Source organism: Periplaneta americana, chromosome 3 (assembly GCF_040183065.1).
Source record: "Periplaneta americana isolate PAMFEO1 chromosome 3, P.americana_PAMFEO1_priV1, whole genome shotgun sequence".
NCBI lineage: Eukaryota > Metazoa > Arthropoda > Insecta > Blattodea > Blattidae > Periplaneta > Periplaneta americana.
The window spans coordinates 25,627,892-25,643,193 of record NC_091119.1 but is presented as its reverse complement, the minus strand read 5'-3'; the positions used below and the strand labels follow the sequence as shown (position 1 = coordinate 25,643,193).

The 15,302-nt window shown below is 33.5% G+C and overlaps 1 protein-coding gene across 18 annotated transcripts in view; it reads right to left on the bottom strand.

Annotated features, from left to right (window-relative positions):
• The window catches only part of Rim (Rab3 interacting molecule), a 513,404-nt gene that overhangs the window by 197,049 nt on the left and 301,053 nt on the right, over positions 1-15,302 (bottom strand). For 17 of the 18 annotated variants that reach the window (XM_069820175.1, XM_069820163.1, XM_069820168.1 and 14 more), the window contains 2 exons: positions 6,408-6,538; positions 595-760 (listed from right to left, as the gene is read on the bottom strand). The exons of the other annotated variant lie outside the window; for it this stretch is intronic. In XM_069820175.1, coding sequence (XP_069676276.1) covers positions 595-760; positions 6,408-6,538 — 297 coding nt within the window. The remainder of the gene's footprint in view (positions 1-594; positions 761-6,407; positions 6,539-15,302) is intronic. 18 annotated transcript variants of the gene reach the window in all.

The following is a 15,302-nucleotide window of genomic DNA, read 5'->3' as shown; positions in this document are numbered from 1 at the left end:
ATAGGGGCAGAAGCCAAGGATATGGGGAAGAGTTTTAATCTCGCTGAGACAGCGCCTACAGCGGGTACCATCCCTACTTCTACCCGGTACAGCTCGGACCGGAGCGACATAGCCTACCATTTTAAGGGCGTCTATCCATTCTGAGAGGGTTAGACCTTTGTGATTTCTTATCCAGCTGTTTGCTGGGGGGAACTCTTTGTTAAGAATCACTCCTTTACCCTTTTGTATGAAACTTGCCTATAATGGTAATTAAGACGCTCGTATGAAAATTATGAAACTCGCTTGCGCTATTTTCATAAACATACTAGCGTCTTAATTACTATCATTATAGGCTCGTTGCGTAATGTACTATTATTTTCATGTCCTCTATCGCATCAGGAAATTAGGAATAGTTATTTTGTTAGACACTGTATATTCGTATCAACAATAAGTTATTTATAAACTTAATTGCGAGTAAGCAACAAAGTCAGAACATGTACCTAGTCCAATTAAAAACTTTGCTTCAATAGTCATAATAATGAACATAGTATTTTCCCCCCTGTAACTTTTATAGACCTTAAATAGTGAAATATTTATCTATTGACGAAACAGTACCTCTCCAAGAAAATCGTTGGCCCCATAACGGACATAGTCCCAGACTGTTACTTCCAATATGCGAAGCTTCAAATCTGCTCTTCGTACTGATGAGTAGATAAATGTTTGATTCCACTTGGGGTCGTTGGTGTTGGCTAGTGTTCTTGTTCGCCTCTTTGATTTCTCACTGTGAATTGTCATCATTATTGTTTATGCAATGTATTTACCATTCACTCTGCACTCTCAAGTTAAATCCATCACAATTCTGATTAAAAACATAGTAGTCCACTTTTTATACCAAAATACTAAAGCATCAACTTTCAGCAGCTTTATTTCTAAACATCGGGTTGCAGGACTGGTTACAGCATATACTACCTACTAAGGATATATGTGTAAATGAAACTCTTCTGTCATCTGTATACTGTGATGTATTACTTTCATGTCAAACCTATATGTTCAAACAACAGAACTGCACATGGTATACTTTGGAAGACTTTTTTGTTTAACACGAAGTTCCAGAAAATTTAAAACTGTGTGTGGGCTAAGATTTTAAAACAGTCATTATACTTCAGTTATAATTACTAAATGTACACAAAAAAAGAGAGAGAGATTTAGAATTTTAAAATAAAATACGGAGTAACTCTATTTAGAGCTAAATGAAAAAAAAACAATAAATTGACTCTTAAACATACAGTGGCGTAGCGTCAATGTAAGCTAAAAAGCTTAGCTTCCCCAGTTAATAATAATTTCATAATAAACCTGCAGTCTATGGACAAAATTATTTATTAATTTTAATAGAATTTATATTTACGCGTTAAATATTGTGATGCGGCAGCTCAGGATGATTTGTGATGCAGCAGTAAACAAGAAGCCTGCACACACCAGCTTTCAAGCAGACTGGTTTCTTACACTCATTCTTCTGTGTAACCCACCCCGCAGATTTTCTATCCCTTTCTAACTAAACTACCCTGGTCGCAAACTCGCAAGAAGCTAGCTTTGACATTGAAAATAAGAAGTTTCTGAGTTATCCCTTTTCGTCAGTTGTGTTCAGTTGAAGTGTTAGTATGCACTGTGGCTAATATAATAAATAATGAGTGAAATAACAATTCCTGACACCAATTTACTACAATTTTTAGGACAATTGTATTATCAAGACTGACTTACGAACAAAGGTGTGATCTAAAAAACAAATGACCGACACCCTTCCTGTCAATGAAGGACACAACCAAAAGACAGACGCATACTTACGTAATGATACTAATACTGTATCTATTGACCGTTAATATTGTGATTTCTCTAAATTTGACAGGGAGTGAGTTAGTGTTATACTATACGTGTCTATTCGATGTGTAAACCGTGAAATCATATTTTACTAAGTACCAATTGAGGTCATGCCTTATTGGTGTTACTTACGAGGTTCCAACCAATCTTCGACTGCTGACTTGTCACTGACTACTATTTATTTTAAGACTATATTTTTGTAATACGTTTTCTCATATTGTATGAAAGACAACTTTAATTAGCTTCCCCTGCTCAAAATTTCATGCTACGCCACTGTAAACATAGAATTTTTTTAATATGCTAGAAAGGAACACAAGCTATTTTTTAACCCAGAGATTTTCCATCGAGGAATTCTATTGACATGAAACACACCAACGAACCCCATACAAATATAAAGTTACCTATTCAATTTTTTAAGTAATTTCACATTAGGCCTAACATAAATTTAAATGTATGCTTTGAGTTGAGGATGATCAAAATTTCAAAATGTTTAACTCAGTTTTCTTTTATAACTGTCAACTCATTGAAATGTTTGCTAGCACAGAAGTTTCACTAGATAGAATTCTAGTCACTAAAAGTTACAATTTTCTCTAAAAGCAACAACGCTAATTGCCTTTGCATATTGCAAATAACCCTGCAGAATTACAGTTTGTTAAAAAAGATGATTTCTGGAAAAGTGAGAAAATATCTACGGAATTTTTGAATTCCACAGAAAATCAGGACTACTAATATGCTTTTAGGTTACCAACAAAAATATTTCTTTCATGTACAGAGTAAAAAGTTGAACAGTTTTCTATCACACGGCATTTCTTGTACGAGTGCTTTAGCACAGATGGCTATGTTAGGAACATGGCCATCACTGTTATGTCTGTTTTTCCTTATGTGTGCATCCTACATGTTTTACGTGTTGAGTTCCTACGTAATCACAAAAGTTAAAATGGATTGATTACAGTATCCCATTTCATAAAGAGAATTGTTATATTACTGATACAGTAGAACCCCGATTATCCATCACCTTATTAACCATTTGTCAGATTATCCTACTTTTTCTTCTTAACGCCTTTTATTTTTATTTTTTTTTTTACTACAGTAAAAATTATGGAGTAGCCTACTGTACGTTATGTTTCTGCGCAGTTTTTCTACAGAGGGTTATTACAAGTCTTTTCTCTTACAAGTATCACAGTATGTAGTAGAAATGCTTTGCTATCGGCAACAGAAATAGTCAGTCTACTTATAAAATAATCACTATCTGCTTTCAAATAAATTACTCCAAGAACTTCTACAAACCCTGTACCATTCTCTTCTTATCCTTACTATTCGAGTGGCATATTGTATAACTTGTATGGAAAATGTCTTCTACAATAGCTAAAAGAAAACGTATTGTGTTAATTACCGAAAAAAAATTACAAATAACTGAGAGGTTTGGGAAAGGAGAAACTGTTCGCGATTTAATAAAGAAAACAAGGATAAAGTGCCTAAAGTATGTAAATCTACAACATCAGACTTCTACTATTCTTATCTTTCCGCAGACAATCATCAACCATCAACCCTTGGTCCTTAAGAACCCATCGCTAAGAACAGAACTTTTAGTGAATTCCTGATCCACTACATAGCATGTTAAACATAAGACCACGGAGGAAATTACGAAATTGTAGGCCAAAATATTATACACTTAATTTATGAAAATCTTTTATGGTACGGATTATCCCCTTCGTTACCATGGATAATAGAGGTTCTACTGTATAATATGCTAACACTACAAGTTAAAAGAAAGATTTTCTTTTGAGGATAAAGTTCCAAGTTGCACAGGTATTCACAAACTGGTGAATAAATTTCATGAGACAAGAAACCGAGACATCAGTGTAGAGATCTCACGAAAGAACGCTTCGATGATACTGACTTTTTTCCTCAGAGAATTCAGCTAGAAAATCACATGGTATCTTTCACAACAAACAGGAATTTCTTATAGTTTTGTAAGCACAGTTACGAATTTATTAAATATAAAACTGTATAAAATTACTGTAATGCAAGAACTGCAACTCACTGATCCCATGTAGGCGTTTACTTATTTCTGTGGGAATTTAAGAGACAAAGTATTCAAGTCAAAATCGCACATTCGAATGGCAAAGAAAAGCAGTGTCTATAAAATTAATGCCTCCATTTTGCAAAGGAACTGTAACGGGTAATAGTTTTCTTAACAAGGTGCCAAAAATGTTTGGAAAACAAATATGGGCAATTTTAAAATCTCTTCGGTTATTTCTGTAAGTAAATAACATCAATGTTTATCTTTTCATAAAATATGTAAAACTGTTCCTGTTCCGTTTGTATTACAGGCACTTAATTGTCCTCCTAATCTATGGTTACCAGATTCTTTACACAATTTCCGGGAACAGATATCAATATATGAAAAAAACTACCATAATGTTTCTGTCAGTTTGCATTCACTTCTAGGCCTATTATTTTTATATACCTTGAAGAATTAAAATACGTACCCATTCTATTTACACATTAAAAATGTTCATTATACTGAACTACTACCTAAACTGCTCGTATTTTGAGAAGAGTGAATTTCTTTTTTAAGCAGGTCTTCTCTGGATCCCAATTTTGCAGCAAATTCTTGACAGATCATATTGAAATTGAGCAAGGCTCGAACAGTTTCTAAGCTCATTCTGGATTTTTTTGGATCTCCAAAACATTTTCATAGAAGAACAAAATTTTCTTCACTGAACATTATTTCTAGGAAGATTCAGAGATGCTTCGATCAACTTCTGGATTGGCATATAGAAAATCATTTTCTCAGAGAAAATCATTTTCTCAAACGGTAGCATTGTTTCATTCAACTTTGTTATTTTCTCTGAAGTCACATATTTCTTCAAGCAAGAAATTTCATAAAATAAATTATTTCAACCAGGTCAAGTATAGACCCAGAAACAAAATGTTGGGCCACCTGAATTTTCCAAGCACTGAACATGCGGAGTAGACTTAGAAATTTCAGGTGGCCCAAATTTTGTTTCTGGGTCTGTAAATCTACATTGGAAGAAAAATAATGGAATGGAATATTTCTTCAAATTTTTCTTTTTCTCAGCAATATACGAGGGTCATACTGAAAGTCATGAGCAACCCATTGTTATAAATCTTAACTTTTATTTTTTTTTAACAAATCAGGTACATCATCTTAATCTACAGACTTTTCTGTCACTTTTCAACATAGTCTCCATTTCTTTGCACACTTTTTCCAGCTGTTCTGTAAGTTTGAAAATTCCCTTGCTGTAGAAGTCCGTTTCATCTTCCCAAAGACACTGACGCACTGCTTTCCGGATGTCCTCCAGTGCCTTGTAGCGTTGGCCTCGCAGCTGCTCCTTTACAGAACCAAGAAGATGGTAGTTGGAGGGTGCCAAGTCGGGACTGTAGGGAGATTGTGGAAGAGTTTCCCACCCAAATGTTCTGATTTTCTCCATGGTGACACGATCAGTGTGAGGCCAGGTGTTATTGTTTGCAGGATGATCTTCTTTCCAGGGCGTTTCTCAAAACTGTCTGAATATAGCGGACAGCATTTATGGTCTGTCCAGGTTCAAGAAATTCAATCAAAATGCATCTCAGAACTCATCAACTCTTTCCTTGTTGCGTTCCGTGGAGGCAGTTCGAGGGTGACTGGTACGGGGCTCATCTTGGATGCTCGTGTTCCCATCTTCGAAATGTTTCACTCATCTCCTAACATTGCTGGCACCCATGCACGCATCTCCATAAGCACGCTGAAGTCTGAAGTGAATTTCAGCAGCAGATTTTTCTTCTTTAACAAGGAATTTAATGACAGCATGCTGTTAAAACGAACCATCGTTGTCGACCATTTTACAAACATTGCCTGTGGTCACATAATAGAAGTTAATGATGTCACAATAGGTCAATACATAGTGTAAAGTCTGTAGATTTGATCACATAATCGTTTTGTTACATTGATAAAAATGAAATTATAGCAATGTGTTGCTTATGACTTTCAGTACGAACCTTATGTTCCACCAAATGAATACCAAATGCATAGTGATATTCAACAGCACTTTCATTAAATTATATTTTAACACTTAAAATCCGAGGATATCTGGATATAAATTATTAAATTTGGGGACTTCTGGGAACGAGTTTTGCTTGGCGACAAAAAGCAAAATCCAGAGACGTCAGGTAATCTTATCTTAATCTGTAAGTAAAAGTGTGCTTGTCGACAAGATGAAAGCCAATTGGTAGAAAACCGCTCAACTGTTCACCCAGTATTGTGACTGATATTGTACTTGAAGCACACACATATCTTGATTTTAGTGTCAAACCGAATAGATATATTTATTCCAGAAGAGTAACATTCAGTCATATAATCCTATGCAATAAGCTGAAAACAAATATCAGATATTCACTTCACAGCTACGTTATTAAACAGCTACGTTATTAAACTTCTTATGCTAAGAACATTTCCATAACTAAAACATATAATTTATCATTACTATGCTCAGACTGTCTCAATCTACTTGTAAGGAGTTTGGGGTGTGGAACACAACACAATGTACCTGCGGTCAGGCAGCAGGAAGAGTTTGGCATAAGGGTTGCGAGGCTGACCATTGTTCCTAGAAGTAAGCCCAGCTGCGCAGACAACTGTCACGACCAGCTGTAGCGCCCCTGAGTCGAACCACAGCTTCACCTGCACAATAGTGGATTATGGCAGCACTATTTCTACGATACTTTTTTCACACCAATCCAGTGGAACAAATGTACTGTATATTCTGTAGAGAACTTACGGAATAAGATATTCATTTTAGCTTTTATTATGATATACACAGCATATAACCACCATCCATGGTATACTTCTGTTTAACTTTATTGTATATCTACAAACGGTATAAAATTGTAATCAAAATAGTAAATTAATTTCAAGTGAAGTAGAACTATCAACATTACGGATACCTTTTGAAATTGTAAGATACCATCATCAATAAGGATTACTTATTGATATATGAAAAAAAATGTTGCAGATGATTTTTAAACTACATCTGCTATTAATGGGAACATCAGTAACAAGTAAGGCGTTAGATTTTAGAGACAGAGAATAGTGAAAAAACACTGCACGAAAGGAGTTAGATAAGTGGATATTTTAATGTTATTACATTAAATGGATGTTAGTATGAAACAGGAACTGTTAAATATATAACTTATACTAATTTAACAACATTTTCTTTTAAAAACATTCAGTGAAGTACAGAATGACAAAAATATACAAAGAGAGAGAGAGAGAGAATCACATATACATCTGTAAATTAATCAAATGATAAATAATAACGCAATAACATTTAGTTACACAGGGCTCCCACCAAATGACCTTTCCAGTTTCGAACACATGTAACTTACAAGTTTATGAAACTCAGATAATTAAAATTCACACCGATAGAAAGAGAAACTCAAAAAGTTTTGATTTTTTTATTATACTCCAATTTTACAGAGAACCCTATTTTACCTGATATATGTTAGGGTTGATTTAGTACATCACAATTGGTAAAAATTCAATAACATAATGAAACAGTTGAGCATGTACGTGAAAGTTTCTCATGTAGTCTGCGAAAATCTACAATCAGTCAGCAGAGAACTGCAAATACCGAAGTCAACTGTGTGGAGGATTATGCACAAGCGGTTGCGATTTCATCCCTACCAACTAAAGATGCTGTGGGTGTGCTGGTCACAATGACTATGAACTTCTTTGTTGGCCTTCACGTTCTCCAGACCTGGAATCCCTTGATTTGTTAATATAGGGGTATGTTAAAGATAGAGTCTACGTGCCACCCTTACCACAGACCATGCTTTATCTACGAGCATGCATCACAGGAATCGATTGTGATATGCTTGAATGTAACTGGAAAGAACTCGACTACATGCTTGATATGTGCCATATTATCATGGGGACTCATGTTCAATATCTTTGAGGTAAGGTAATAAAACTTGTTAAGTTTCTCCTTCCATTGGTTTCAGATTATGTCTCTGAGTTTTATTAAACGTAAGTTACATGTGTTCAAAATCGGAAAACACATTTGTGGGAGCCCTGTATATTGTTTTGACTTTATTCTGTATTCAGTAATCAAGAGTTTTCTAATAATTATTGTATAACCTAGGCTTAAATTACTCTTTGCAAATGAAATTTTAATTGGGAACCGAAGCAGGTAACAGGACTTCGAATTCCTTTGGCATAAATATGTAAAACATAATGTTATGTTAATTTATTGCACAAAATCATCATGTCGACATGTTATAATATTACTACTTTTGTGTCCTCATTTTAAATACATATCGTTTCATCACAAATTCTCTCTCATAAATATTATATAGTATGTATAAAGTCTGAAAAGTGTTCCAACTTTCCAAATTTTTCCAACAAATCCACAAGAATTAATTACAATTCTAAAGCAATTACAATCTAAAATTTCCTCGGGATATGATGAAATTATAAGTAAAATATTAAAAGCCAGTTCACAAATAATAGCCAAGCCTCTATCTTATTTATGTAACTTTTCAATGTCCTTAGAAAAATTTGTGTTAATGTTCCTCAATGAAGTCTCTGTAATAGTAAAGTGATATAATTCAAATATTTACGAGAACAAAATATAACATAATACAAAGGTCAGCCAGCCATCATGTGAAAGGGCTGAAAACTTCACATGATGCAGATTTTTTATCATACTGATACTTTTACAAAATTAGTGATAACTAAACATGGTGTGGAAGTTTTGCCATACACCCATTTCTTCACTCATATTCCCAACTTTCATTCTTCCTTGCAAGATGGACATGAATAGGTTTCTTACTATGCACTGATAACGTTGTCACAGAAGAATCAACACAAGATAGTTGGTGGAAATTATCACTTGAGGATCTATCGGACACTTATATGGCAATTGAGGAGAAATTAATTTTCAATTATTTTTGAATGTCGGAAACTACTTTGGTGACCTGTTAAGTAGAGTAGAGTATAAAGGGATATAACAGGGAAAATGCAAGTATGAGAAGAAGCATTTGTCCCTAAGGATAATTGGTGATATGCTTAAGAAACAGATATTAAAAAAAAAAATCATTCAATTACCATTTCACTAGAGCTAGAAGAGATGTCGAATGTGCTGTAAGGTGGATCAGTTTTACAGCAAGACGAATTAGGGCATTAATAGTTGTTATTCTGTCATGCTCCTACTGGAGAGATAATCTTTTGCAGCTGTTCGTGGCCTCTGGTCTTTGCTTTACCTGCTAGTCTTCAGGTTTCAGATTGGGCTCGGGTGAGAATTATAAGCTAGTCTCGAGTTTCGGGTCAGGCTCAGGTCTAATTCAGATCGGGTTGGGCCAGGTCTAAGAATTTCGATCCATGCAAACCTCTATCCTATATATCTCGGAGAGTACACATTTTAAGTGTTATATAACGAGGGATCGGTAATTTGATATTCTGCTTCAAGTAATCTATAAATTTATTTTAATTTAATTTTTTTCACACATATTAAAACTTAGTACTTAATACAGAAGTCTTAATTTGTGTATGTTGTAAATATTGCTCTTTTAATTCTTAAGTATTAATAATTTACTCCTCTTGTATTTCAATTGTTTATAAAATGTAAAAACTTTAACAGCTTAAAACTTTAAAATTGTTTTTAACTGTTTTTTAAAAAAAAGTAATGTACTTGGGTTTCAGTACGATCCAGTTTCACCTTTTTCACCTTTGTCAGTGGTCTGACGACGAAGGCGAAAACCACACCGAAACTGGACCATGTACATACATTACTTTTTTTTTTTTTAAATATCTAACAATTTTAACACTTTCAAAAGTTTAAAGTTTTTAAAGTTTTTACATTTTAATAATTTGTTTATTGAAAGTACGGAAGAAAATATATAGGAAACATATGGGTACTTATTCTGCATTACAGCTTAGTCTAGGGATTCTATAGCTAGTGCCAATTTTATTAACCAAACCCTTCTGTCTTGTATATCTTCAATTTCCAAACCACTCTTATTCATAGATCCATAATTTCGTCCTTTCACATTCTTTTCGGTCTAACTTTCCTTCTTCCTGGAAGTTGCTGTTGATGAATTTGTTTAGGTCACCTCTTCTCCTCTTCCATTTTCATCAGATGGTCAAACAACTTCAAACTTTTAAACTCTTAATCTCTATTCTGTTTAATAATACAGCCTCTTCAGCAGTCATCCTGTACCTTTTTATGTTTCAAATGTCAATAACAGAAAGGTAATATTAATACAGAACTATTATAACACAAATAAACTCTTCTACTCTTCTCATTTTCGCCTCGAGGATTCCTGCTCTCCACATCTTTCATATGTACATCACTGCAGCATTTTCTGCCTTCAAACTTATCAGGAAACAAAGGGGTAATCTTGCGTTTTAGAAGTGTAAACCCTGGGGGACAGTGCTTGCTGACATCCTAAGACAACAAGGATTAGAAGTCCATGAAGAAGTGCATTGTATCTCGGAAGATGATTCAACAAGACGAGCAGATATTGTTGTCATTGATAGGAAAAAGAACACAGGAACAATACTAGACCCGACTATCAGGTTTGAAAGAGATGCACAACAGCCAAACTTACTGATGTTGAAAACAGAATCATCTATGAACCTTGCATTCATTATTTTAGCAACATCATGGCTAATCATTGGTTAGTACACGGACTTCTTTTTGGAGTTAGTGGTACCATCTCCAAATACACCTATAACCTTTTGAAATCAAATGGATTCAAATTTTATATTGTTGAGAAAATCCTTAGAGAAATTCTAAAGGACTCAACACAAATTTTGTAATTTCATCTCTATTTCAAGTGATATGATTCACTTTAATTTTCTTTTGAAATTTATTGTATGTATTTTCATTGTTTCATTGTAAACTTTTATATACGTATTTGTTTTCTGGATCATTGTGATCACCCTTATTGAAGGGCAGATGGTTTTATTTGATAAATCCGATATACGAAACTACCATAATACATGGGAAATCACTCAGAAAATTGAAATGAAGCAAAAAACCAAAAAGGCAGAAATATCTTAGTACGATTGTAGCTAAAGTTTACATTTTAGGGGTTAAGTTTTGGGAGACATACATGCAAAATTACCTTAATACACGGTAAATCAGACAAAAAAAATGAAGTGTATTTCTGCCTTTTTTTTTTTTTTTTTTTTTTTGCCTCATTCCATTTTTCTGAGTAATTTACCGTGTATTAAGATGATTACGGTCCACACCTGTGGAGTAACGGTTTGTGCGGCTGGCCGCGAAACCAGGTGGCCCGGGTTCGATTCCCGGTCGGGACAAGTTTCTGGTTGAGGTTTGTTCCGGGGTTTTCCCTCAACCCAATATGAGCAAATGCTGGGTAACTTTCGGTGTTGGACCCTGGACTCATTTCACCGGCACTATCACCTTCATCTCATTCAGATGCTAAATAACCTAAGCTGTTGATAAAGCATCGTAAAATAACCTACTAAAAAATGATTATGTATGCATTAAAGTCTTAAAGAGTCTTAGGTCAATAAGATATCCTTCAACAATTTTGAATTGGTTTTCTTGCCTCCCCCATCCCAAAACAAAATTCTGTACACACCCATGGTGAATTTGTTATATTTTAACAAAATAATGAATTTTACAAAAGAAAGAAATATGAAATACCTGCGACTTTATGAATTCTACCATTCTTTCTTCCTTTAGTCATTAAAAGTTCTGAGTTATTTCCCATGCATTAAGGTAACTTCTTATGTATTAACAAGGCTCCCAGAACTCATACCCTTACAACATAAACTTTACAGTTACAGTTTTTTATGTATTAAGGCGATTTTGCATTAAAACATTTCCCAGAATTTAAATCCCTAATCATTAAAGTGTTACAGTTATACTAAGAGCATTTCTGCCTTTTTTTTATCTCATTTAATTTTTCCGAACGATTTCCCATATTATATTAAGGTGATTTCGTATTAAAAAAATCTATCACCATTTATACACCTAATATGTAAATGTTACAGTTACTATACTAAGAGCTTTGTGCCCATTTTGCTTCATTTTATTTTTATGTATAATATAAGAGCAATAAAACATATTACATTACTTATTATTTTCCTTCAATTTCTCACTGCCCCAAGTTTTCTTACGTTACATGTCTATGATATACTTTACATCCCAGATACTCTTTTAGAATAATAATTAAGTGCAGCAAACAAATAGAAAGCATATAATTGATTAAATGGCGATCTTAATCGTGTTAATTATGTAAGCATGTGTGGCTTACAGCTGTTTCGGTGCTACTTGACACCATCCTCAGAGCCTACTAGATCTCGGCGCTATCTCAACTTCGCTGCCTGTTGTATGGGTGTGTTCGTGTGATGAAGAGTTGTGTCAAATAGTGTGTGTGTTCTGAAATTGATCTGTGTGTTGAGAATTTGATTAGGCTGTGTTTTAGTGTGTCTGTATATTTCATATTGTTCTAGTATGTTGAGTTTTTGGTTTTTGGGTTGTATGTGTAGGATTTCCATGTCTGTATTTATGTTATTGTATGTGTGGTTAGCATTAGTTATATGTTCGGCATATGTAGATGTAGCGTGTCCTCTGGTAATCTTTGTATCGAGTTTGGAATGATCTGCCTGTCTGTCCAATGTAGAAACTGTCGCAACTATTGCATGTGAGTTTGTATACGCCTGTGTGGTTGTATTTATTTGTTTGTGTTGTTTGTGTGTTGAGATGTCTTTGTAGTGTGTTTTCTGTTCTGTATGCTATGTTGTATTTCTGTTTTCTGAATGAGGATGTGATCTTGTGTGTGTTTTTGTTTTCGTATGTTAGTGTGATGTACTTCTTGTGTTCTTGTGTTTGTGTGTTTTTTTGTTTGTTGAATGTTTGTTTTGTCTTCTTTATGATGTTGTCTATTATGTTTGGGTTGTAACCATTTTCTTGTGCTATGTATTTGATTGTGTTCACTTCTTCATTGTAGTGTTGTTGGCTCACGGGTATGTTGAGTAATCTGTGTACCATTGTCCTGAATGCAGCATGTTTGTGTTGTGTGGGGTGATTAGATGTGTGGTGGTGGTGGTGGTGGTGGTGGTGGTGGTGGTGGTGGTGGGTTTTCTGTATATTTTGAAGGGTGTTTGTTGTCAACTTTTATTATGGTGATGTCTAGGAAATTTATGGAGTTATTGTTTTCAAGTTCCAGTGTGTATTGGAGTTTTGGGTGTATTTTGTTTATGTATTGGTGTAGTTTGTGTATTTATCGTTTGTTTCCTTTGTATAGTATGAGTATGTCGTCTAATTATCTGTGCCAGTAAGATCACGTGTAAGATCGCCATTTAATCAATTATTTATATTCAAGTGTTAAAAGTAGTGTATGAAAGATTCAACATGGAAATAGAAAGCACTATGGGTTAACAAGTAATGAGTAATATACAAAATAAACACAGACTTTTATAAGAAATCAACAGTGATTCAGCTTGCAATAGATGAACAGTATTAGTAAATCATGTGAAGAAACAAAACAATTAATAAGAATAAAATCATACATTTCTTTTCCCACTATTTTCAACCTATATTTTTCTGAAAATAAAAGAAGTTAAAAGAAACATGTTCATAATGTGTACGAGCATGATCATAAAATCTCTTAAACAGAAGGTAAGTGCAACTGAAAACTGAAATGTAATTTCTTTTTTTAATTTGCTTATAAATAATATCAAAAGAGCACAATAGTACATACTTAAACCCTTACAAAAAATAAATATAATCTCAATAAACATTAATAATTGTGTGAACCTGGATTGTACTAATTTTAAACTAGAAAAGAGAAAATGTACAACTAAAAAAACAAACATCAGAGTACAGTACATAATATTACTGTAGCAAGGCTGATAAACATAATTTTATTTTTACATAACACTGATTATGTAATTATTATATTACCAACTTAAAAGAAAGAAATATGAACGTAAGATGGCACCATCAAAATAATTAAACATTTAATCACAAAAATGGGCAAACTATACTATATTCACAATTTCATAAGGTATTTACAGTAAAAACACATAACAAAATAAAGCGACAATATTATTCATTATACAAGAATACTCGTTTTCGATATTGCCCTCTTTTAATGAATGTTGAAATTCTCCAAGTTTTACTTCCAATTCTCCTACATAAGTTTAACTCAATTTGTATGTCTCACCAGATGATGATGATGATGTTATGCTGCTATATACAAATATTAACAAATTTTATGATTACAGGTACGTAAAATTATCAACGTCTTAAGAAAAATTTATTTTATGTTTACTGTGATTGGTGTCTCAGCAAGTGTAGTTGTCTGCCTTAAATTAGAAATATCTTCAACTCTATAAATTAAAAGTTACAATTAATGATTATATGTGAACTGCTTTTATGTACTCGCATTCTTATTAGCTGGGAAATATTTAACTTATAAATTTATAACAAGACATTATACTGAAATACATAGATGAATGATGTCTCAGTTTAAATGGGAAAGGAAAGCACACTGTATAAAAGAAAACCATGTATAACAAATAAAATATATTATATTTATGATGCTCTGTTGCCAAGCTGAATAGTAAAACTGTACTAGGAAAATAAATGTTGGATTAAAGAGAAGAATAAATTAAATTAAATAAGTTATATACCTTGAAAAATACACATTTATAGTATATCTAAAATTTTAAACCTGTAAAAATAAAAAAAAACAACTTATAAGATTAAAAATATTACTTTTTCATATTTTTTAACTTTCCTATAAGTATTTAACAAATAAAATAACTAATTTAGAACGTCTTAAGGGTCACCGGCATAGCTCAGTTGGATGAGGTGCTTGCTTGCTAATCCAGAGTTGCGCTTGGGCGTGGGTTCGATTCCCGCTTGGGCTGATTACCCAGTTGGGCTTTTTCCAAGGTTTACCCCAACCGAAAGGCAAATGTCAGGTAATATATGGCGAATCCTCGGCCTCATCTCACTATCACCAATCTCATCAAAGTAACCTAGTAGTTGATACAGCGTCGTTAAATAACCAAAAAAAGAAAAAAAATCTTGAGAGTTCAAAATAATGAAAAACATCTTGTTCTAATTTAATTTCTCATCAACTTTTCTTTTTTGTGGAATAAACACGCACACACACACATGCATGAAATAGTAATTTATAGTATAAGAGGGTAAAATTAGATTTTATCCGCAAGTACAAAGTTTAGAGCCCAAAGTGAAGCAGAAGATGATAATTTCCACGAGCACATAAAATCTGTTTACTCTCATGTGCTATATAATATTTCATCCATTACTGGCATCTAAATTTAATTTAAAATTATACGCCTCTTCTTTGTAATGTCTTGCTTGTGAATAAATTATAAATTAATGAATACATCGATTTTATTGTCGCCAATGTGTTGGTTGTCATGGAAATAGTGATTT